We start from the raw sequence: 22209 nt of genomic DNA, 5'->3' as shown, positions 1-22209 counted from the left end.
AAGAAACACTGTAATTTTTCCTTCATTATCTGATTGTTATTTTTTACAGGGCTAAATGTTATTTAATTATTTGTTGTCATTTTCCACTATTTTTCTTCTGCTTTTTTTTTTTTCCGTATAATATGTGAACTTGGTCTACATTTTAATCAATTAAAAACTATACAATTATTAACCAGATTTTTTTTTATTGTTTTGCTTTTTTTTAGGTTTGGATAGGAGCAATAGTTAAACATAGAACAGAAGGCTATTGCTTTCTCCAGCTGAAAGAAAAATGATCATGTATCTTCTGCTGGAGCAGACATTGTTCTCTGCAAAGCATTAAGTAAAGGGAAGAGACAATCCTGGATTATGAGTGCTACTTCCATGCGTGCACATTTCTCAGCTCCAGCTGTAGCTTTTCAACTTCAAGGACAAACTGATGTCAATTCAGACAAAGCTGTTGCGTGGTAGGAAATGTGATTTACTTGAAATATAACATGGAAGTGCCAAGGTAAGCTCTAAGATCTATTTTCTTCCATCTCTGACTTTAAAGGTGAAAAGCCTGCTAAAAATCTGAAGGTAAAATGGCTGCACTTTCTTTGGGCTTCAAGTTTAAAGGTTAAGTGTTAAGCTGAGTGGATAATTCTGAAGAATCTAGTTTCAAAACTGTTGTATTTTTAAAAGTATTTTTAGCACAGTGTTTTCTTCGTACTTCAGATGATGACTGAAGTTTTGTTTCTGTATCAGCTAGTTCAGCTGAAATGAGTATAAGCTCTTGCCTTTGAATCATTCAAATTTCTGCAGTTAACCCACTTGAAAGGCTTGTTTCTGTCTGCAAAGTCCTGATAGCAGCCAGTTTCATCCTTGCAGTGTGAAAGCTTCCTGACTACAAAGTTCTGACTCTGCTGCTAACATTCTCTCAATTATTTGGGCTAATGGTTTTATGTTCTTTGAACCAAACTTGGACACTTTCTCTTCTTTCATGGTCTGAGGAAACAGGAGCCTAGGGCAATTGTGTACGTAGATTGTAGAATCAATTTTTCTTATCATTTAGAATCTATAAATCGTGGATTAACTTCTATTTCACTGTAGTTTCCTTTTCTGCTCCAGCTCTGAAGTGTCAATAGAATTCTAATTGGACTGAGAGGGATGCGACTCTTTCACTAGATGCTTCACAAACTCTGATAATAAAATCAATTCATATGAGCTGCTTTCAGACTATTACTCTGTGATGCTCAAATTGGTTAGTGCTGAAATTTACATTTGCTTTGTTGGTGCAGACCTCTTGGAAGAAATGAAGGCCACTTCTGTTACTGAATGACACAAAACTAATTCCAGCTCTGTCAGAGGAAGTCCTTTACCAGAAAATACAAATTCACAGTAAGAGTTCAAGCTCATCCCATCCATTAGCAACACAAGATTCCTTAAAGGACAACATACATATATTAAACAACTACTACACTAGAGGCAAAACAGCCAAATAGAGAGTTCACTGACATAGCTGGGAGCTATGCTGTGGCTACCCATGTGTCTGAGAACAAAGATCTTCTTAGAATCAGTCAAGTCTTACACTAATACTGGTGTTCTACAGCTCTAGCAACCAAACTGAGAGCTGATGGCATTTTTTGGATCCATTTTTAACTTTGGTTGTAACCCATGCAACCTAGAAATGCTGAGCAAGACACACTGATGTGAATTACCTTTACTCTTTGTCCTCAGTCACAGGGTGAGTGCCAGGGGCAGAGTGCTGAGCAAGACATATCCTTTAGATGAAGCACTACAACTGGTACTATACAAAGCCACAGGTTTTTCAAAATGATGTGGGAACCCATCTGGGTAAAGTGAGGTCTAATAAAGAATGATCATTACCACCAGTTTAAAACCTGCAACTCCACATCAACATAACTGCATGGGAAGGCGTGATACTTACCTCAACGGTCTTGCAGGTCTCCTCCAGCTGCGTGACTATCCCTTGCACTCTGTCATTGCTGCCCACCAGGACTGCGATGCCATCACTCAGCTCAGACTGGGTAGTGAGGAGAGAGCAAACAAGAGGGTGTTAGACACTCTGGGAGGTCTGGAAGCCAGCCATCCACCATCCCACTTTGGAGTGGCCCATGTAAAACTGGGGAGCAGGGCATGAATGAGCCATGCTAGGGTGTTAGCTGCACTTTTCGCCAGAACTGTGGAAAACTGGAGCGTTATCTGCTCATAAGTTTCTTACTAGTGCTTTGACATTTGTTTCCTCTCCTGAAACACTCTGAAAACACTGGCATTTTGAAAATTTTCATGGAGAATAAGCTGTGATTTGGAGAGGAGGAAGCATTTTCTTCTAGGAGGTTCTTCTAGATGCTTTTATCTAAAGCACTATGCTTCAACAACTCTCAAACATTCCATTTGGGTTTGTTGACAGAGAAGACTTTCTCTTTTGAGAGACTGTTTTTTTCTGTTTTCTGGATCCAGACACACCACTGTGGTACTTCCCTGAGGACTGTAGGTCTCAGGTCTGGAGAGAAGAGGGTACATGGACCTGGAGGGACCATGGGTACCACAGAGGTCCTGCCATGAGGGCAGTGGAGCTGGCAACTGTGTTCAGAAGGTAAGGGAGAAAAGAGGGAGAAAAGGGAGACAGAGTCAGTGGCACTAGGCACACAGCGGAACCCTTCTCGCGGAGACCAGACCAGTGGGAAGGTAGAGGGCCCTGCTGTGTGATGGAAGGGAAAAATGTGGAGGGAGGAAGGAGCTGGAGATGGTGAGGCAGAGATCTCTGCATGGAGGAAGAAGGAAAGTCCCTGGCACAAGTGACAGGAGGGAATGACCCAAGTGTGGAGATGGGGATGACTCTGGGATGTCCTTAGAGGAGGGAAGTCGGAGAAGCTACTCTTTAGAGAACTTAGTGAGGGTTCAGAGGAGGACAAGGAGCCCTTGGCATACTGATGTAGTGATCTAGCTGTAGAGACAACTGTGTCTGTGGCCTCTACAGCTTTGTAAAGGTTCCTTTGAAGCATGCATCCCTCAGCCTCTAGATTACACATTCAGCCTTGAGCATGAGAGCCCCATTCCACAGGCACACTGGGAAAGAAACCACTGCTTGGAAATTTCTATGGAAAGGCAGTGATTGAGGGCATGGATTCTGTCCAAGAAACTTCTTCCCTTTTCTCTCCTTTTTTGATCAAAAAGGATGCTTATAACTACTTGTCTAAAGCGACTTCTCATTTGTAGTTTTCACACACAAGCATCTGCGTGACAAAGTTGGAGGCTGGGACTACAAACTTGGCCTGTCTCATTGCTTTACCCACCAGGGCCCTCCAGAAAAATGAGCTGTTTATCTCATGAGGATAACTCAGTGAGTCAGGTTTTAAATTAATACTGTATTAAAAATAAACAAGTCTTTTACTGGTGACAGCAAGGGCAGAGGATGTTCGGTACTTCCTGTGCTACCAACTATTGAATATTCCTGCATTCAGTTGCAGACAGAGGTTTTTCACTTATTTTTTTTTTTTTAACAGATGCTTAAAGGCGAAAGTGACTGATAGATAACAGTTTGATATGTAATGGTCTGTTATCTTTCCATCATGTGCTGGAAATCATGCTTATTTTTCTGATCTGAAAGCACTGGAAAAAAAGAGATTAGGAACCCCCAAAAGGGAGATCCTCAGCTTCACATTAAATCGTGGTGTAAAATGTGTACTCACTATACTAAGAAAAATTGAGATGTTATGTTATCTTTCTGTGTGATTTCTCTGTACTCCTAAACAATTTCAACAGATTTGTGTGAGCCCTTTACTCACAAACGGGAATAAAAAAGGCACCCTCAGGCCACTTTAGAAACTCACAGGAAGCTCATGGGAATACCTTCCTGTTGATGATCCCTTCAGTTGCTGGGGATAATAAGATACAAAAAGTTATTTACCTTTTGTTGCTGGTAAACGTTTGTGAGAGGAGCAACCTGACAGTCTTTGTGGGCACCAAAGACTTTGCACAAGGAGCAAGTGGGTATTTCACAGTTCAAACAATAGATATTGATTCTCTCATCTTCATGCTCTTCGCACATTGGCAGGTCACACTTTCTTTCAGGCCTGTAAAAGAAAACAAGTTTAAAACGAACTTGGTCTCGTAAGTTTCTGATGACAATACTGAGGGTATCAGCATGACATAGGGTACAATCACACAGCAGCGTCTGAGGGTGAGCTGAATACTCGTGGTATATTTAAACCTGTCACAAAGGATGACTAAATAGACAGAGGTACCATTTAATATCCTGACACGATAGGATGTGAGAAGAATATAGGAATGTGACTTCATATTGCAATTTGATCTGGGAGTGTGACTGAGTTCTCACTCATATTTAAAAATGTAAATAACCTCACTAAGATTGGTCTTAGACTACCTACTACCTATGTACTTCAGTTAGTATGTTGCCCATCATTTGCCTGAAATAGGAAACATGCATAATTCCTTTAGGGTTCATCATGCAAAATATTGGGTACTTGGCCTTGAGACAGCAAACCTGCTGAGTAGGGGGCTAATTTGAAGTAAGAGTTGTAGGAGTCAATAGGCCTTCATGCTCTGTTTACGATTTCTGCTAACAATCCTTGTGAAGTCCAGGTCAGTTCTGCCAATATCAAATGGGACGGAGTCCCTGCAGTCTTCACACCATGCCAGCAATCAAAATAAGGTGTCACACAAACTAATTTTAGCTGTGCTGCATGCGTCTAGCTGTTTGGACTTGGTGATCCCCAAGGCCTTTTCCAGTCCAGATGATTCTACGATTCTAAATCCTGCACATTGTTGAGCTTCTTAGCAGTAGCTATTTTGATTATACCAGCCACCACGGTTATGGGTTACACAAGGAGTGTGTGACCCCACCTATGCTAAGCCAAGAGCCATCACTAGACTCATTAGCTCAGTTCCGATCTTCTCTTCATCAAAATTACTCAGCCATATACACACTAGTCAATCCCTGTTATTACAGGAACCAAATTAGATGTAACTTCCTTTAATAAGCCACTTAACTGACATGCCCAGTGTAAGAGAAAGCTCTGCCCCAGTCTGTATGGACAGGCTGATGCTTTCCTAAGCTTGTGCATATGAGTGTGTGGCAATGTGGTACTGGGTGGGGGTAGCAGAGTGATGGGGGCAGTGTGCCTGGGGGTTCAAGCCTCCAAAGGTTGCAACTTCCACTGTGGCAGTGTGAAATCTTTCCAGTATTATCCATTTTAACCTTACACCTGGATGGAAAACTATGACTCACCTGTAGCAAGCAGAGCAATGACAACATAGAAATATGTCATCATCCTTGGATTGGAAATACTTCCAGAAACTACAGAATTTAATTGCATTAATGGCATTATAAATGGAAGCTTTTTCCCCTGTTTTTTAGCCTGTTTTGCAAGGAGGCAACCTGTCATTCATTCTGTTAAAAGTTAAAAAAACTTACGTAAAGATCATTATTTTAAATTATATTACAGTAGAGTTTTTCATACGGCTTGGTAGAGTGGACCTGGAACTTATGTTTTAATAACAAAGTACAGATTTTCTCTTCTGATCTTAAGAAAAAATTTTACGGAATGTGACCAATTAAATGAGTGTAAAAAAGATCAAGCAATAAAGAAAGCGTCTCGTGCCTTTGGTTTTTGATTTCAAGAGTGCACTGGGATTGAAAGGATTTATAGGGAAAACCTGTGATTTTCAGTATAATACGATTTACAAAACTAAAACAAGAAGGACCTTTCCAAAGGAAGCCTGCATTATTTGGGTCAGATTTTCAGCGCCTTTACATAAGGCCCTCTGTGTCAAGTCAAGCCCCATTTCAACGCTAGTCAAAAGAGGTGCGTTTCCACTGTAAAGATTACTTCAGGTTGTTTGCAAATGACTGCAAACAGCCCCTAAAAAATCCATGTTATGGTGCGCCAGTGTGAGGGCCCACATGTTAGGGTAATAGCAGACAATGAATTATCAGTACGATCAATTAAGCCTGAGATAGCTGATCTTCCTGAAAATATTTACAAGGCCAGAAACGACTAGAATGTTATTTGACACCAGAGTCCTGCCACTTGCATGAAAGACAGACACAGAGCACAGGGCAAAAAGGCAATGGTGTCAAGCCAGTCTGGTCAGAGGTAGCCAGCCTTCAAAGGTGCCGCAAGGAGCTGGAAGAAACCTGGCAGAACTCCCTGAACTCGCTGGGCCCTGAAGACAGTGACAGAAGCCTAGAGGTAAACAGATTTACAGCCTGCTTCCGAGGCTTTGCAAAAGGAGGGGTTTTTTGCAGAATATTCACTGTCTTCAGAGGAGATCTGCTATGTATATGTCCGTGTAGCAGTGGCTGAAACACAGTGTACTGAAACTAAGTGTAAAACAGTGGCTGCTTCTGAAATGGAAGATTAAAAAGTAGCCAGTAGGAAAATGACTTATGGCTTTACTTGAAGAAAAGATTCATCATAGATGTGGCTGTGACCACAATTAGCAGGTAGCTATAATAGCCTTATTAGGCTATTTGTGTTATGTGTTATGTGTATTAGGCTATCTGTGCTTTGTGTTCTTGGCCTCTGGCTCTGCTCTTTGAGATGCTAAGCCTGCATTTGAATAACACAGACTTTTCTATTAAAACTGGATTTGAACCTTAATGTGCAGATGTTGTGCATTCTTATGGAGAGGAGGGTTCTCAGAACTGGAAAGGCCACACTTGGAGTACTGTCCAGTTCTGGGCTCTGCACTACAAGAGAGAGTCCAACAAAGGGCCATGAGGAGGAGACTGGGGCACCTCTCTTGTGCGGAGAGGCTGAGACAGCTGGGGCTGCTCAGCCTGGAGATGAGGAGGCTCAGGGGGATCTCATCAATGCCTGCAAATACCTGAAGGGAGGATGCAAAGAGCACCGAGACAGGCTCTGTGCAGTGGCGCCCTGGACACGGGCCTGGGTATCCTGCTCCAGGTGTCCCAGCTTTAGCAGGGGCTAGGCCAGATGGACCCAGAGGTGCCTTCCAACCTCAATCATTCTGTGATTCTATAATTTGGTGAAGAATTTCAAAGCCGTTGGGGACATAAAGGAGCACATTCTAATTAAAGATATACTAAGACCTTAGCAAAACTGATATTAATATGTTGATATGTAGAAGTGGATTTATGCTGATTTACATCTGCAATGACATTTATGACCCCATACTTGCATTCCTTCCTTGCTTAAAAGTAAATTCAGCTGAGCTTGACAGCGAAACTGCTTATCTTGTATAGAATATGCTACTGTGTGTATTAACCTATTCACCAAATCTGGCCTAAATGGCACAGACTTAAAATAATTCCACTCCCATTGCTTACATCCTCTAGCATCCTTGGCACTTCCCTCTGTTGAACTTCACAAAACTCCTCCCATCCCATGTCTCTAACCATTTATCCTTCTGATAGGAAGCATAGCCACTTAGTGTACCAGCCACTCCTTGCAGTTCTGTATCACCTGCAAATTTGCTAGAGGTGAGCTCCTGCCCAATTGTCCAGGTTATTAACAATGGCATTAAACTGCATTGGCCCCAGTATCAACATCTAACTACAGCATTAATGACTGGCCTCCACCTGACTTTTTGCTGCTCATCATAACCTACTGGTTTAGCAGTTCAGCCAGTTTTCAGTCCACCTCACTGTCTGCTATCCACTCTAGACATTATTTCATCAATTTGTCAGTAAGGACATTATGAGAGACAGTGTTGAAAATCTAAATAAACCACACCCACTTCTCTTGTTCACTGGGTTTGTAATCTCTTTGCAAAAGGCTATTGGGTTGGTCAGGCATGAACTACCCTCCACATATCCATGCTGACTACTTCTGATCACTTTGTCTTTTAGATTCTGAAAATGCATTTCAGGAGAGATTGCTCCAACACCTTTCCAGGCATTGGTGTAAAGCTGATCAGACTGTAGTTCCCTGGATTCTCCTCCCTGCGCTTCCTGAAGATTGGAGTGACAAACATATTCATCACTATTGTGAATTCCTGACCCAAGCATACCATTGGTGAAGCTGAGGAGGAGCTTTCTTTCCATGGGGGCTTGGGGAAGTTCCAGGTGATCTCTATACTCATCTCTTTCGCTATGCAATCTGTGGGGCTCTTCCTGCAGCATCCTTGCATCGTGACACTGACCCTCCCTAGTGCACACCATCTGTCCGTCTTCCAGGTCCAGCTTATCTGAGAGCCCATGTGTTCCCACAGCCCATACTGGAGAGCCACACCCTCCCTTGGGACCTTGAGACGAGGCCTCTGAGCTGTCAGCTCCTGGTGGTGCACACCACTACCCTGCCACGCATACCCCCACCACAGAGCCCTCACACACTGCTCTCAGCATGGCTCCTGGTCTCTGCTCTGCTGCACCTGCTGCTCCACCTGTGCACAGCAGGGCCAGCCTTCACCTAGAACTGTCCCTTGTAGGTGCAGTGGAGGAGCACTCCACTCACCCTGAGCAGGATCCAGCGGACACAGGGACCAAAGTACCCTTTGTTCAGGAATAGCTGGCTGAGCTCATTAGAGGCTGAGCAGAGACTGTGAAGAGCTGCAGCCTCCTGCAGCTACCCTTTCCTGGTGGCAGCAGGCCCCCTGATGCTCCTCAGAAAGTTCAGGTAATCCGTGGCCTACAGACTTTCAAACACTGGGGTAATATTTTAGTTAACTTTATTTCTGCTGGGTTTGGCACTTTACTCTCCTTTAAAGCTTTGCAGGAGCCACATCCTGCTTGAATATTTTTCCCTTGTCTTACTAATAGATACTAAATTGGGCAACAGGTTATGCTGTCATCGGCAGGAGTTCGATGTGCAATGTGATAAAAGACAAAAAATGATGCAATTGTCAGTAATAAGAGGGGCTGCCTGTGAGAACTTGGGTAGACCCTCCCGATCCGATGGCACAGCTCCTCCCTCAGCTTTTATTTTTGAAAGAAAAATGCCTTAATTCATACAGAAACTAAAATTAGAAAAAAGTATTTTTGGGATAAATTGTTTTTTGTCTAAGCAGGAGGTAAAGCTTGCTCCTTATTCAGATTTCACCCCCTCTCCTCAGCCCATGCAAAAGCAGCTGGGAACTTGCACTGTTCTGGCATGTGCAGTTGTTATGGTGAATTGTACCAGCAGGAATGTCTTGGGGAAGAGGGTCCTTTTCTGGAAGTCACAGGAGCTGCCAGACTGAAGGGCTGTCTTGGAAAGAAAAAAAGGTGACACGCCTTCCTTCCTATGTACCTCTGCCAAAGCCAGCCCTCAGACTGAAAGAGACTGGTACAAAAGGAAGAGAAGACTTGATTTCCTTTGACTTTTTTGTTTCAGTGGGACAGCACAGGGTAAAGCAGTGGCAGATCTTGTTCACACAGCCAATGGGAGCCTGAGGAATTTTAGGCAGAGGGAGATAAGCAGCTGAAGCCCACAAAGTGCCAAATAGTTTAGATAATGCTGTTATGCATTGCTGCTGCTACTAACCCTGATAGTTACTTTAATTCTAAGGACATTTCTGAAGGTTAAATAAACACCTGAAAAGATTAAGCAGACAAGCCTTCTAGACAGATACCTATGCAAACATATCATTCGTATTTATATTTTCCCCTATTCTCCCCTTTTATTCATCATGTTGTATTTTTGACCTTATTGCTCTCTTCAATTGCTTGAAAGGAGGTTGTGGTGAGGTGGGGGTCAGCTTCTTTTCCCAGGTAACAGCGATAGGACAAAAGGTAATGGCCTTCAGTTACACCAGGGGAGGTTCGGGTTGGGTATTAGGACAAAATTCTTCTCAGAGAGTGGTGAGGCACTGGAACAGGCTGCCCAGGGACGTGGTGGAGTCACCATCACTGGAGGTGTTCAAGAAATGTGTGGATGTGGCATTAAGTGACACGGCTTAGTGGGCATGGTGGTTATGGGTTGATGGTTGGACCAGGTGATCTTAGTGGTGATTCTATGATTTCATTTTAGTAGAATTTTCAAAAATCTACTAAATCCCTTACATTTCCATTTAACTGAAATTGGTTCCGTTTGCCCATGAAATACATAGGAACAAGGAACAAGGAGCTGCAGTTTCCATTTTTTTAAAGTTTAATACAGCTCTGAGTTGGAAAAAGAAATGTAAGACATGAGGCCGCAAGTGTCCAGCTTATGTGGTTGAGAGCAAAGTCCACCACTCCGCTGACTCATTTCCTCAGAGATTTCCCTGACTCAAATAATACTTGTATATCAATGACACACATGAGGATAGATGACCCTCCCTGGCTATGGAGTCCTAAAGGCAGCAGAAATAACAATTTTAAGCCAACTTCGTGCTCTCCAGTGTTTTGGAGCTCAAAGCTATGCGCAGCTACAACTAATCTGTGGGGCCTCAAACAGCCAGGAATAGCCAAAGCCACTGCTGTGCTCCAAAACAAGCTCTGTGTTGGAGGAAGGTAGAAGTGCCCTGAGCCACCCAAGGACCTGGGTCTAGTGGTTCAGTCCACCTGCTCCAGTGATATCACCTCTGCTATCCCTGCAAAGCCCAGCTGGTTGTGGGAGGAGGCCAGGATTACACCTTCCTTCAGGTGTACAAATGCCTTGCCTTACAAACCTGGCCCTACAGGTGCACAACAGGCTGCATCCCTGAGTGAGAGCTGCTTGCTTAGTGGCCTGGGACCAGGCTTCGCCTCCTTCCTATCATGTTCCCCAGGGTGGTAGCACGTGCCCAACCCAGCACAGGGAAAGACAGATGAGATGATGTTCTACCGCAGGATTCCTAACACATCCAGTAGAGGCAATTAGCATTAGGAGAAATCTTAATTTTTAGGATTTACCTGTTCCTCTGCCCTGGAATTCTGATTCCAATACATAACCATATAGCTCTGATACATATTATTTCTAGCTGTTCCTTCACTTCTATGGAATCCTAAAAAAGACTTGATTTCATATGTTCCTGTCCCAAGCTGACGGAAGTGGAGATTTTTTATTGTGTTTTAATGTAATGTTATGATGCAGGATATCTTCTGGGTGCAATTCAGCTATCACCTTGTTTGTCCCTTAGGATTTTCTCACAATATTTGAAATCCTGTTCCTTTCTATAGCATGAGAACACACAGGTTAAAGAGAAATATGTTGGCTTGAATAGTTTGTAAAATAAACAACATGAACCTAGCTACTTTTCCCTCATTCATGAGAATACCCATGCTGACTTTACAGGGTAAGTACTGCTCAAGGGAATGAAAATGATAGAGTTGTCTTCTATAAGTGGAAGCAGGAAAATCCAGCATCTATGTGGATACTGCTTTCAGAGCTGACTTCATTGCACAGCAAACAGGTGGGCATGCACAGCAGCACAACCCTTTTCTGTATTTCTAAGAGAGAAATTAACAAATAAACCTCCTGTCTGACAAATAGAAAGACCAGAAGGACACCACAGCCACCCCAGTGGTGTCTGCGTTGCGGCAGATCTCCCATGAAGAGAACAGGTTCAGTTGTTACCTTGTGGACTCCTGCTTGTATATATCAATGATGTTCTCCACCAGCAGGTTCCTCTGCAGCCCATACACACCGTGCCGGTCGAGGACCACTTCATGCCTGCAGGAGGGACAGCGAAACCGGCCTCCCGAAGCCACAGTCGTGCCTCCCCTGGTGGGCAAGTAGGGGTTCGAGGCCTGTTCTTGCCAAGCAGCACAAGAAGAGGTGAGTAAGGCCACGTGCAGTTTTACCAAAATGTATTTTGACAACAAGGCATCATTTTTGGAGCAGGACAGACCAAAATCTGATGAAATCAGAGCACATCTCTCTCTCTCCCCTCTTCTGCCCTACAAACCCAAGGAACTCTGAGTCAAACCCTTCAAAGCAAATATCTAAAGGTCTACTGGGAGAAACCACTGAAGCCATTCAGGTAACGCTTACCGTCCTGCAATGACCTGTGCTAGAGATAATGCAGCTCCTTCAAAAGCACCAGGGCAGCCCCCCCAGCCTCACCATCTACAAAAAGCAATCAGCTGAGCCAGGTGATACTTGGCTTTTCCATTCATTCAACTGAGCATTGCTTGAATCTTCAGAGCTTTCCAAGGGAGTGAACCTACCTGGAAAATATCACTGGCACATTTCCTGCACAGGTTGTGCTGGCAGGGCAGGATGACCACCGGCTTGGTGAACATCTCCAAACAGATGGGGCAGATCAGCTGCTTCTCCAGGTTATCCATGGTCTGCTGCTCTTTGGAGAAGGACTTGTAGCTCAGAGAGGTGCTCATCCCTAGCTTTTCCAGAGGCATATGCTCAGGATCACGGCGTCGCTGCTCGGTTTCCAGGTGAATTTTCCTTGAAATAAATCCAGGGCCCCGATGCGATCAGCTCTCCAGGCTTCTCTCACTGGAGGACATTGTTTGAACGAGGGGCCGGAGGGAGCCGGGGCTGTTTTTAGCAGCGCAGCGTCACGAGATGCCATTCTGCCGTGCCCATATAAGCTGTGAGAGGAGGACAGGCTGGGACAGGTGACAGCTCCAGGGGCCGGGGGGGCAGTGGCAGGGCCCTGGCTCTCCTCACTCGCACATGGTGGCCTTCACCCCTGGGAGCAGCCGAGTGATAAGCGTGCACCATCTGAGCTGCTCTTATCTTCACAGGGCCAAAGCGTGCTTGCTGCCCAGATTGACAGCCACTACTTCTGTGTTATAAAGTCATTGTTCTGAGCACAGAGCTGTGGCTGCAGTGTGCAATGTGCCATGCTGCCCCTGTGTTTCAGCAGGCTCCAGCAGTTGGTCCTCCCAAGGCGCAGAGCACGTGAAGTTCCTGGAGAAGACAATAGGAGAGATGGCTGCTCTTGGGCTCAGATCCTTCAGGGAGTAAGCATGTCACTGCCTTGGAAATCAGCTGAAAACATTGCCTACCGATAACTGCACTTAAACTTTCTTCCACTATGATTTTTTTAGGAACCATAACATAAGAATCTTACATGACTGTTCAATCCAGCAGCTTAAATATGCCCCCAAAACACTATCTCAATTTCCTGATGTGAAAGAGACAGAAGAATTACAGTATGAAAAGCTTTAATTTGTACTGCTAGAGAATAGGTACTAATTGTGTACACTCTCTCTCTCTGCCTAGTTTAATTCAAATGCACTTTGGTTTTGGGCACTGCTGTTTGTGTCTGTTTATTAGACACCGATATCCCCCTCAGCTTGGCACTTGTTCTAGAGTTATTTTTAAAATGACAATTTCCCAGATAATCTGTGGCATGTGATGCCTGATCTTAAGGGAAAGCCATCTGTGCTTCCACTTGCCAATAATTTACCGCACAACTGTACGAGTAATAAATATCTCATCCTCAATTTAAGCCAGAGTCCCCGCATGTACTGTATAAAATCACTTCACCGCTGTACTGTACATGCAATCAGTACATTGTCTGCTCTTTTACTCAATAACTTTACTGCCTTCTCCATTAAGAGTCTTGCAGAAAGCTCCTTGTGTTTATGTTAACTTATAACCCTGTAGTGCTTGGCTATGACATGTGTTATACAGTGGCTGAGTGAATCTCCTGTGTGTCCTGGGCAGACCCTGTTTCCCTCTATCTGTATGCTACACCAGACTGCACACCGTGCAGTTCAGGGAGATATAAAAGTGAAGGTTTTCATTGATTCCCACATGAAAATGAATAATATTCTCTGCATTCAGTGACAACAGATCACATTAAAATCAGAGTATTACCGACCAGTTTTTATCTTCAATGCCTTGCATGCTTTAAGCATTTCAGTTAAATTCTCTACTCGCTTGCAGCCCACCAAGCCAGAATTTCACCTACACCTATAAATTTGTCAGCAGTCCCATAAAAACAAATAACTTTTTCTGAAGTCCTATTTTGATGAGAAATTTCTAACAGGTTAGTTACGCTGGTCTGAAGTCACACCTTCGATCTAGCTCCCCAGGGCAGGCAAGACCTCAGGAGCTGCAAGGGGAAAGCTGCTCTGGCAGCTGAGCGGCAGACAGCTGGGGCTTTTGGCAGGGGTGGCAGGGAGTCGTTCTTGGCAGCAGCAAGAGGATAGTTCTCCCTCTGCTCCGTGGTCAGGTCAGAGGTGACTCTGCTGTCTGAAGGAATCTGAAGGCCTTGTGCTGATCCTCCTGTCCCTGCATCAGCTGCCCCTTGCACATCAAAACCCGCGTGAATAAGGAGCTTGGCATTGGGAGGGGAAAGCTTCCTTTGCATGGTGAGGCAGATGCTTCCAGCCTGCAGCACAGGCAGAAACAACAAAACTGCACAGAAAAGCTGAGGGCTAGATGTGCCGCTGTGTAGAGACAGTTGCATACAGTGGTGTACAGCAGTGACAAAGGAAAACCCATGAACCCTTGGGTCAGTGAACAAAGACACTTCTGAAGGTGCAGTGTGTGCCTGAGATGTAAATCTGGGAAAATTATGCTGACCTGTGGTAACTCACTAATGTCTTCAGTTAATTGGCTGCGTGTGACCTCTGATGCATCTGTGGAGGATGTCTGCTGACCTCTGCACCCACCAGCCCCGACCGCTCTCTGCACCAAGCCAAGCTATCTCTCTCTCAGTGGAACAAAACAGGATGAGAGGATTTGCCTTAGCTCCACTCCTGCACAAAGACTCTGGATGTCTGCCAGCCATCACCAAGAAAGCTGCAAGGATATTTTTTCTGTCGTATCTTTTTGCAGCATAGCTTGCCTGGGAGCGTCTCCTGGCCTTGCTGACACAACCAGAAACTAGCTCCTAGAGTTATGCTGGCTTTTCTAGGCATTGCTTCCAACTCCTCTATTTTTGTAGTGTATCACAGCTTGTGGGCTGTGGACTGAAGGCCAGGAGAGCCTGGAAGGCTGACTGCACAGCGGTGGGCTTAGGAGAGGGATTTGAAGGAGGAAGGAGAGGTTGAGTGATGTCCAGGTTCAGGTTTCAACGCCATAATGACATCCCTGGGTTTTACATTCACAGAATTTCCCTTTGCGACCTCTTATCTAGTACCAGCGTCATGAAGCTCTCATCTGTCAGTCATAGGAAATCTGCCCTCTGTCTCTTACGTGCCTGGAAAACAAAGGGAAAATAGTTATTTTCACCAGAGGGCAACTGCTGCATGGCTTATTTTGCCATAAAGATGAGCAGGAACAAGGCTCGCTCTGCAAGTATCAGACTCCTCGCCCAGGAGAGGACAAGACTGCATCTCTGGCCCCACCACTGCTGCATGGGGGGAACCCCAGACCCACACACACACTCCTCCAGTGAAACAGGGACTGCCACAGGAGGTAATGACATCTTCCAAAACGTCCCCTTGCACATAGGAAATCATCTTCTCTGTAATTTTCTGTATTCTCAAAGCTCTCAAAATGAGTGAGTCTGAAAAGACAGCTGCCTATGCAGTGGAGTAACAAATGCAACATCACTGTTCAGCTGCTCCCTCATTCATACACAGCTTTGCAAGCCCAAAGGTTCCCAATCCTCATCCTCTTTTGCGTACCTCGGACCCTCAACACATTACTGCTACAGCGAGGTCTAAACTTCACATGCGAGTCATAAAATCACGTCCAAACTACTGCATGGGGCAGAAAGTGCCCTACATGACTGTCTGCCTAAAAATAGGCCCTCTCCAGGGCTACGGACAAGTTTCACAGATAACAGCTTTAATTTTCCACACACTGAAATATGCGCTGCAGAAACATGCCCTGAGAATGAGATGTGAATGAAAAGGCTATAAATAAAATGACACCGGTTAGAAAACGGGAGAATGCAATCCTGCTTCCTCTAAGAGACTCAGTGACCAAATGCTTTACTCTTTTAGCACTTTTATAGCCCTTTCCCCTCTACTTGGCTATAACAGCACTGCATCCCATAGGAGTCTGCAGACCATCACTAAACGTCCCCCCTGTTACCAGAGGGGAAGGCACGACTGGCTCCTCCCCACTTTGTTCTCGCATTTCATGGAATCACACAGGTATTGAGTGCTGGGTTAATGGAGGATGAGCTGGTGCAGTGACAGTGGGACCTCCCAAGCCTGCCGCAATTTACGGAAAAATGATTGCAGAGAGTTTTAGCAGTAGGAATTTTGACCAGGGGACAGATCTCATTCCTACTTTGTCCTTAGCAATCCATAGCTCTGTTAGGAAACGATAGCAGTAGTCAATATGGAAGTGATTTGTGTTTTGCAGCACAGATCCAGCTCCAGCTTCCCAGCTGGTGTCAGCTCATCACTTCACAGAGATACAGCCCTGGCCAGAGTCACATTTCTCCCCAGCCCCGGTCCGCTCAACATCAGCCTCTCACAGCGCTATTTCGGTCTGTTGCCTCCAAGCTCAGCCGGCACAGCAGAGGAGTGCGGGTTTTTTTTTCTCCAGAACAATCCTTAGGTCTGTAATTCAAAGGAATGCCTGTTTTTAAGGTTATACTCGGCATATGACTTCACACGTCAAAGACCTGCTTAGGCTCTGTCCCAGGTCCACTGACTTGTTTACATGTTTTCATCCCTCCTCATCCTGAGGGTCATTCCTCCAGGACAGAGTAAAGATTGAGTGCTGGGAGATAAAGGATTGAGGTTTATGCCATTACAGTTAAGCAGAAATATGTGGTGTTGAGGTAGGAAGGTTTTCAGACAGCAAGGCATCACTAGACCAGCCAGACCACCTGCTCAGCACATGACCTGTGACAGATGCGGTACCTCTGTCCCTTAGCCTTTTTTTTTTTCTGCTGTATTTCAGATTTATCTCTGTTTTCCTTTCATGTCTTCCTTTGCCCTGCAAATGTTCTTTAGGTGTACAGCAAAACCAGCATGACTATTCATTTCTGAATGCCGATGCCTTTTTTCTTTTGAAAGTCAGCTTAGAAGAGCAAGCTCCTCTTTTGGACGTTTACCAACCAAGTTCTTTCCCTCACTCCCTCACGTGTGTTTCATGCGAGCATGGAGGAACACAATGACAGCAGCTGGAAGAAGAGCCTTCAAACCAGCCAGGAACTGCACAAACACAATTTAAGCTATGATCAGGGATGCCATCCATTGTGATATTGTGTTCATTGTACCAAGCAGCAGTATATTAGATTAATGTTCTTTTAAATTGTCACTTCAATAACCATCTCGAGCATGTCAGCCTGCATCCACACGTGCGATGTCGAGTCCCCATCTCCCACCGTAACTGCAGTTGTTCTGCTTTCCAGGAGTCAGCCTTTTCAATTCTGGCTGAGAGAATGCAGAAAAGGAAATGGAAAACAGTGAGTCATTTGGCCACAGAACAAATTTGACTTCTGGTACCTCTTCAAAGGTTTTGACCTTGCCAATGAAGGAGAGCTGTGGTGCTTTCAGAGTAATCCTTAGTCACTGGTTCAATTCCAGCTCACAAGAGAGGGAGTTTGGGGGTGGGGAGGAAGTCTCTTGCCCATCACTGGATTTTTTATCAGACTCCCTGAACTAACATTTTGAGGAATATCAGGAATCAACCCCAGGGGCCGAACTCCTATTCCATGCCAAAGAGCATCCCCAACTGCCTCTCATCAGAGGATACCTTGGCCACTCTCTATCTCCAGGTACTCACCTTGTTCTTGCAGCCAACGTGGGGCAGGCATGGCTATTGCTGGCCTTTCAATCATTCCAGGGGAGTATAAGTGTCACTCAGTTATCAACTAATCTTGAAGAAGGTGACAACTCTCTCACCCTCCCTCTGGTGACTTACTGTGAAACATTCTTTACATTGACCCACACAGGTTACATCAGACTGGAAATGGAGAAATAAAGCCACTAGAAAACACCTTCTTCTAGTGATCCTGTTTTGATCCTTTTCCTTACTTTACAGCTGGGAATCATTTCTGAGGGAAGTGTGTCCATTTCTGCTCTCCAGCCTGGGCTGCTGTTATCTCTGTTCCTCCCCCAGCCACGCATGCTGCAGGCGTGTGGAAAAGTCTTTGGACCATCTCCTTCCAGCTTAGTGAGGAAACTTTGCCACAAGCTGGCTGATGGGCATCTCTGCATGGTCCCTGTGATGCCTCTGTAAAACTGGAAGGAGAAAGCTTGCAGAGGCAAACGGAAGATGTGAAAAGACACAGTAACATGGTAAGAGAGGAGAATGCATGCAGACACAGCTATAAGTCCCAGGATGTCCTATACACTGAATAAGCACTACTCCCTTTGATCTGATACCCCAAAGCCCTGCACAACTCTCCCACCTCCTCTTCTACTTTGCAGCATCACAGCAACCCACTTTCACACTATCAGCTCCTTTATCCACTTCCACTAACACAGTGGACTGAAAATACAAGTCCAGTGAACAAAAGAGCAGTCTCTGCTGCTCAGGTAGAAACAGCTCCCCTCGATCCTGACCCCAGAACTAACTTGAATCAAGACATCCCCTCCAGAAAAAGATTGGAGAGGCAGATGCATTTTGACACAGGCCTACAGGAGTAGTGATGGCAGGCAGGGCAAAGGAGAGATTGTTATGTTTTTACAGAACAACAACAAAAAAAATAGTAAGAAGAAAAAAAAAAGAAAAAGAAAGTCGTGGCTTTCGAGCTTCAAGCCAGTGCCTTTTCCATGACAGCACTCTCCCTTAGCCTTTCAGTCAAGGTATTGTTGGTTGGCCAGGTAATGCTAAAGGAATGAAGTCTTTCTTATTTTTGCTGACAAAAAGGGTCAGCGTGTCCCCTGGATAAGGAAAAAAATAGGAAGAGCTCCATGTTAAATCAGGTGACCTCCCTTGAATGAATTTTTTTTTTTTTAAACGAGGAAATTAGACATGAGAGGCACTTTGTTCCCCCATGAAGAAACACTTCTTGGTCAACACAGCCTGAAGTATAAGGTGTGGAGAAAGATAGGCTCCCTGCTACTCAGTGTGTCAGGACAGCCTGCGGCAAAATGCCTGGATATGAGGGAATGGCCATACTGACTTAATCTTCAAAGCAAGTAGCTGAAGTCTGGTTTTCTCTCATTTCTCCACCTACCTCTTTTTAGAGGTTTATCTGTCTTGACAGCTGTAAGCAAATATTTTTATTTGCATTTTGTCTTAACCTGTCTTGAATTAAGTATGATTTCAGTGTAATTGGATACTAATGACTCGTTCCTTGCCAAAGGATGTGGTAAATCTCCACGTAGAGCTTGGGGCACCTTACCAGTCTGTTGGTTGCCAGCTTGTTCTCCACAACATCCAAAGCATTATTGCATATGCCCTCCCTCCACTGCAGGACCCCCCTGCACAAGCAATAGCCAGAACGGGAGAAGTCTCTTCTAGAGATGGCAGCAAGAAAGAAGGCAGTCTGTCAGTGAGAACGGGTGCAGATGTGAATCTTGGAAGCTTCTGGGGAGCTGCTGGAGGATTCATGGGGTAGTGAGAGAACAAGTGGTTCTTGCTTTATGGGCTGAGCAAGAAGAAAGCTGAAAATCCCCCTTCAATGAGAAAAGAAGCCACAAGAAGTTTAGAAGCAGCCACCAAATTATAGGTTTAGCAGTATGCTGTTAGGAACATGTCCTTCCCCGCCTGCACACCCCTTCTCATTTCTTACCTGTGTTAATTCCTTCCCCTGGCCACTAGCCTGAGTTCCCCACAATAACTCCAGCTTTCTCCAGGCAAGACCAAGATCTTGCCTGAGGCCATTACTTTTGGCTGCAGGCCTGTCTGGGCTTTGAGCAAATAGGTGGGATCCAGACATCCTGCCTGGCCTGGGCGGGTAGTGGAGGACATGTCTGACTGCCAAATGGGAGAGTAACTGCGAGTCCAAGCTACCCAGCTGGGAAAAGGCACTATTCCTACCTCTACAAGCTTATGTCTGCAATTACATTTTTCCTGTTATTAAATGCCTAGCAGCAATTTGGACATGTTCACACCCTTTCATTCATTTTGTGGTTTTTCATGATTAACCCAGGGGAATAAAAGTTAAACCTATCTGCAGAAGAAGAGCTATTTGCAAGTCTCTGCTTATGAAGGGGCTACTCCCCTCAGCACTCACCCCCTGCAATAGCCTGAGGCAAATTATGAAGAATCTGTCCTCATCTTCACCACCCACCTTACTAGCACCTGCAAAACATAAGGAGAGCAAGAAGGAAAACAGAAAGAGGACAGAGATAACAGATTGAAAGTAAGGTGTCTGTGGAGGCACACAGTGGCTCTACCTCTCATCTACTGGATACCTTCTCCACTTTTTGTGCTTATTCCCTGGGCTGCCCAACTACCTTGCTCCCAGTATATGCCTTCTGCTTTGTCATCTCAGCATGACCTGATGTCAGCAGTTTCACAAACAACTACAAGCAGGGGAGCTGCTCTAGCCACTGGGACTGGGGGGCCCCTGCCTCTTTGTCTGTCCTTTGCGCTGCCACTGGCTGCAAGGTGTGGTCCTTCTGTTTGCACCAGATGAGCTGATTCACCTCTCTCACCTGTGGGAAACTATTCACTTTGCTAGATTATCAAATTGTCTGAGACGCTGAAGTGTCCACAGACAACTAGAGCAGGGACAAGCTGAGTTGTGTGGCTTAGTGCAGGGGAGGTGAAGCAATATCTTCTTAGTTGAATCAAGAAAGTGCTAGAGTGGCCTGTCTTCTTCAAGCTTCACTCCCAATAACCTTCTCGCTATCCAGAACATAACTTGTTCAGTACCCCAAAAAATGGTCCATAAGTTGAAGGAGCACTCACAAGGAAGTCAAGCCTTTTCTGCAGAGAAACTACGGCTGCTCACCGTCTGCTTGTGCATGCAAGGTAAGGAGAGGACCTGTGGTTGAGCAGAGGGACTTCACCCATGTTCATTCATAGTGACCAGAGCAATGTTTGTGCCCAAGAACACGTCCCTGCACCGGAGCCTGTTGAGGAGTTATCCAAAGTGAAGGATGAAACTAAATCCACTTGTTCTTATGAGCAAGGCTATGGCCTTACTTGCTCTAACCTTGCTGTGGCACCGTGCAAAGCACGGCAACACTACACTCAGGGCTCTCTGCTCATGGCAATGTGCAGCAGTCTGACAAAACCACCACTGCAGAGGGAGGGACAGTAGCAACGTGTGTTCAGAGAGGGCTGTGGTGACTAATGTCTGTCTCCAGCAGCTACCGGCACTTTCCCTGGCAGTAGATGATGTGAATTTCACCCAGCTCCTACGGAATGGAAAGAAGAGCCATTCATGTTTTACCACGTTCCAAAATGTCCAGCGCTTGCTAACTTTTTGCCTAATTAAGCCAAAGCGAAATACCACACAGAGCCTGTTTTCAGAAGCTGGGCTTTCTCCAGTACAGGCCTGTTAATGACAGCCTGGTTGGACTGCTGTCGAGATGGAAACCAAAGAGCACACAAAGGCTGTCACAGGAGGGCCGCCAGCAGCTTGCCCACACCCAGGCTGCTACCAGGGCAGGCAGCAAGCATCCCCTAGAAGTTCTGATGCTGCGTCCAAAATGTTATTAAACTCTGAGGGGATCCCCATCTCTTCCTGGGCTCTCCCCCACCCCGAGCTGGAGAACGCCACTTTCCCCTCAGCAACGAGAGAGGGGAACGGGGGCCAAGAATTGAGGGACCTCGCCCCGCCCCGCGGCCCAACACCGCCCGCGCTGCCCCCGGCGCACGGGGCCAGTGGCGCAATGGATAACGCGTCTGACTACGGATCAGAAGATTGTAGGTTCGACTCCTGCCTGGCTCGCTAATTGTTTTTTGTTTTTTTTTGTGTGTTTTTTTTTTGTTTGTTTTTGTTTTTTTTTCCCCCTTAGCTTTTGTTTTGTTTGTTTCTGGTTTTTTTTTTTTTTCTTCTCTGCCGGCCCATGAGGAGCACCCAGCCCAGTACCGACTGGTCCCTCAGGCTGCGTAGTGCCATTGGACCTTTCCCACTCAGGTACTTAAATGAAACTTACAAAGTTGCTCTACTGTCCCAGCACTAGATATGCAGTTATTGTAGGAAAAAGCATTTGGCTTATTTAAACACAAGCACGTCTAAGACAACTGGAAAGTTGAGCCAAACAATTACACTAATGTATTAATTTAATAGGGACATAGCTCCAGAGGCTAAAATCATCACAGAATCCAACAGGTTGGAAAAGACCTGTTAAATCATTGAGTCCCAGCCATCAACCCATCCCCACCATGCTCACTACCCATGTTCCTGAATACTGAATACCACATCCACACCTTTCTTAACACCTCCAGGGACAGTGACTCCACCACCTGGAGCTGGGCATCCTGTCCAGTTCCAGCTCCTCACCACTCTTTTTGTAAGTCCTGAGGTCAGTGCTTGTTTCTTTCTTTTCTTTTCTTTTCTTTTCTTTTCTTTTCTTTTCTTTTCTTTTCTTTTCTTTTCTTTTCTTTTCTTTTCTTTTCTTTTCTTTTC

At 45.2% G+C, this 22209-nt stretch overlaps 1 protein-coding gene, 1 long non-coding RNA gene and 1 other non-coding gene across 4 annotated transcripts in view; 2 read left to right on the top strand and 1 right to left on the bottom strand.

Moving 5' to 3' along the window:
- Positions 1-21517, bottom strand: part of TRIM55 (tripartite motif containing 55) — a 46246-nt gene extending 24729 nt beyond the window's left edge. For both annotated transcript variants that reach the window (XM_021387791.1, XM_021387790.1), the window contains exons 1-4: positions 12020-21517; positions 11427-11599; positions 3893-4058; positions 1910-2005 (exon numbers count right to left, since the gene is read on the bottom strand). In XM_021387791.1, the coding sequence (XP_021243466.1) occupies positions 1910-2005; positions 3893-4058; positions 11427-11599; positions 12020-12208 (624 nt within the window). In that variant the 5' untranslated portion in view covers positions 12209-21517. The remainder of the gene's footprint in view (positions 1-1909; positions 2006-3892; positions 4059-11426; positions 11600-12019) is intronic.
- LOC110394116 lies at positions 5808-11575 on the top strand. Its single transcript, XR_002435370.1, has 3 exons — positions 5808-6197; positions 7820-8035; positions 11474-11575. It is a non-coding gene; the product is annotated as an uncharacterized LOC110394116 (long non-coding RNA).
- Positions 21456-21528, top strand: TRNAR-ACG. Its single transcript has one exon. It is a non-coding gene; the product is annotated as a tRNA-Arg (tRNA).

This window comes from Numida meleagris, chromosome 2, assembly GCF_002078875.1.
Source record: "Numida meleagris isolate 19003 breed g44 Domestic line chromosome 2, NumMel1.0, whole genome shotgun sequence".
NCBI lineage: Eukaryota > Metazoa > Chordata > Aves > Galliformes > Numididae > Numida > Numida meleagris.
The sequence above is the reverse complement of the archived record's forward strand: the minus strand, read 5'-3'. Positions and strand labels throughout refer to the sequence as shown.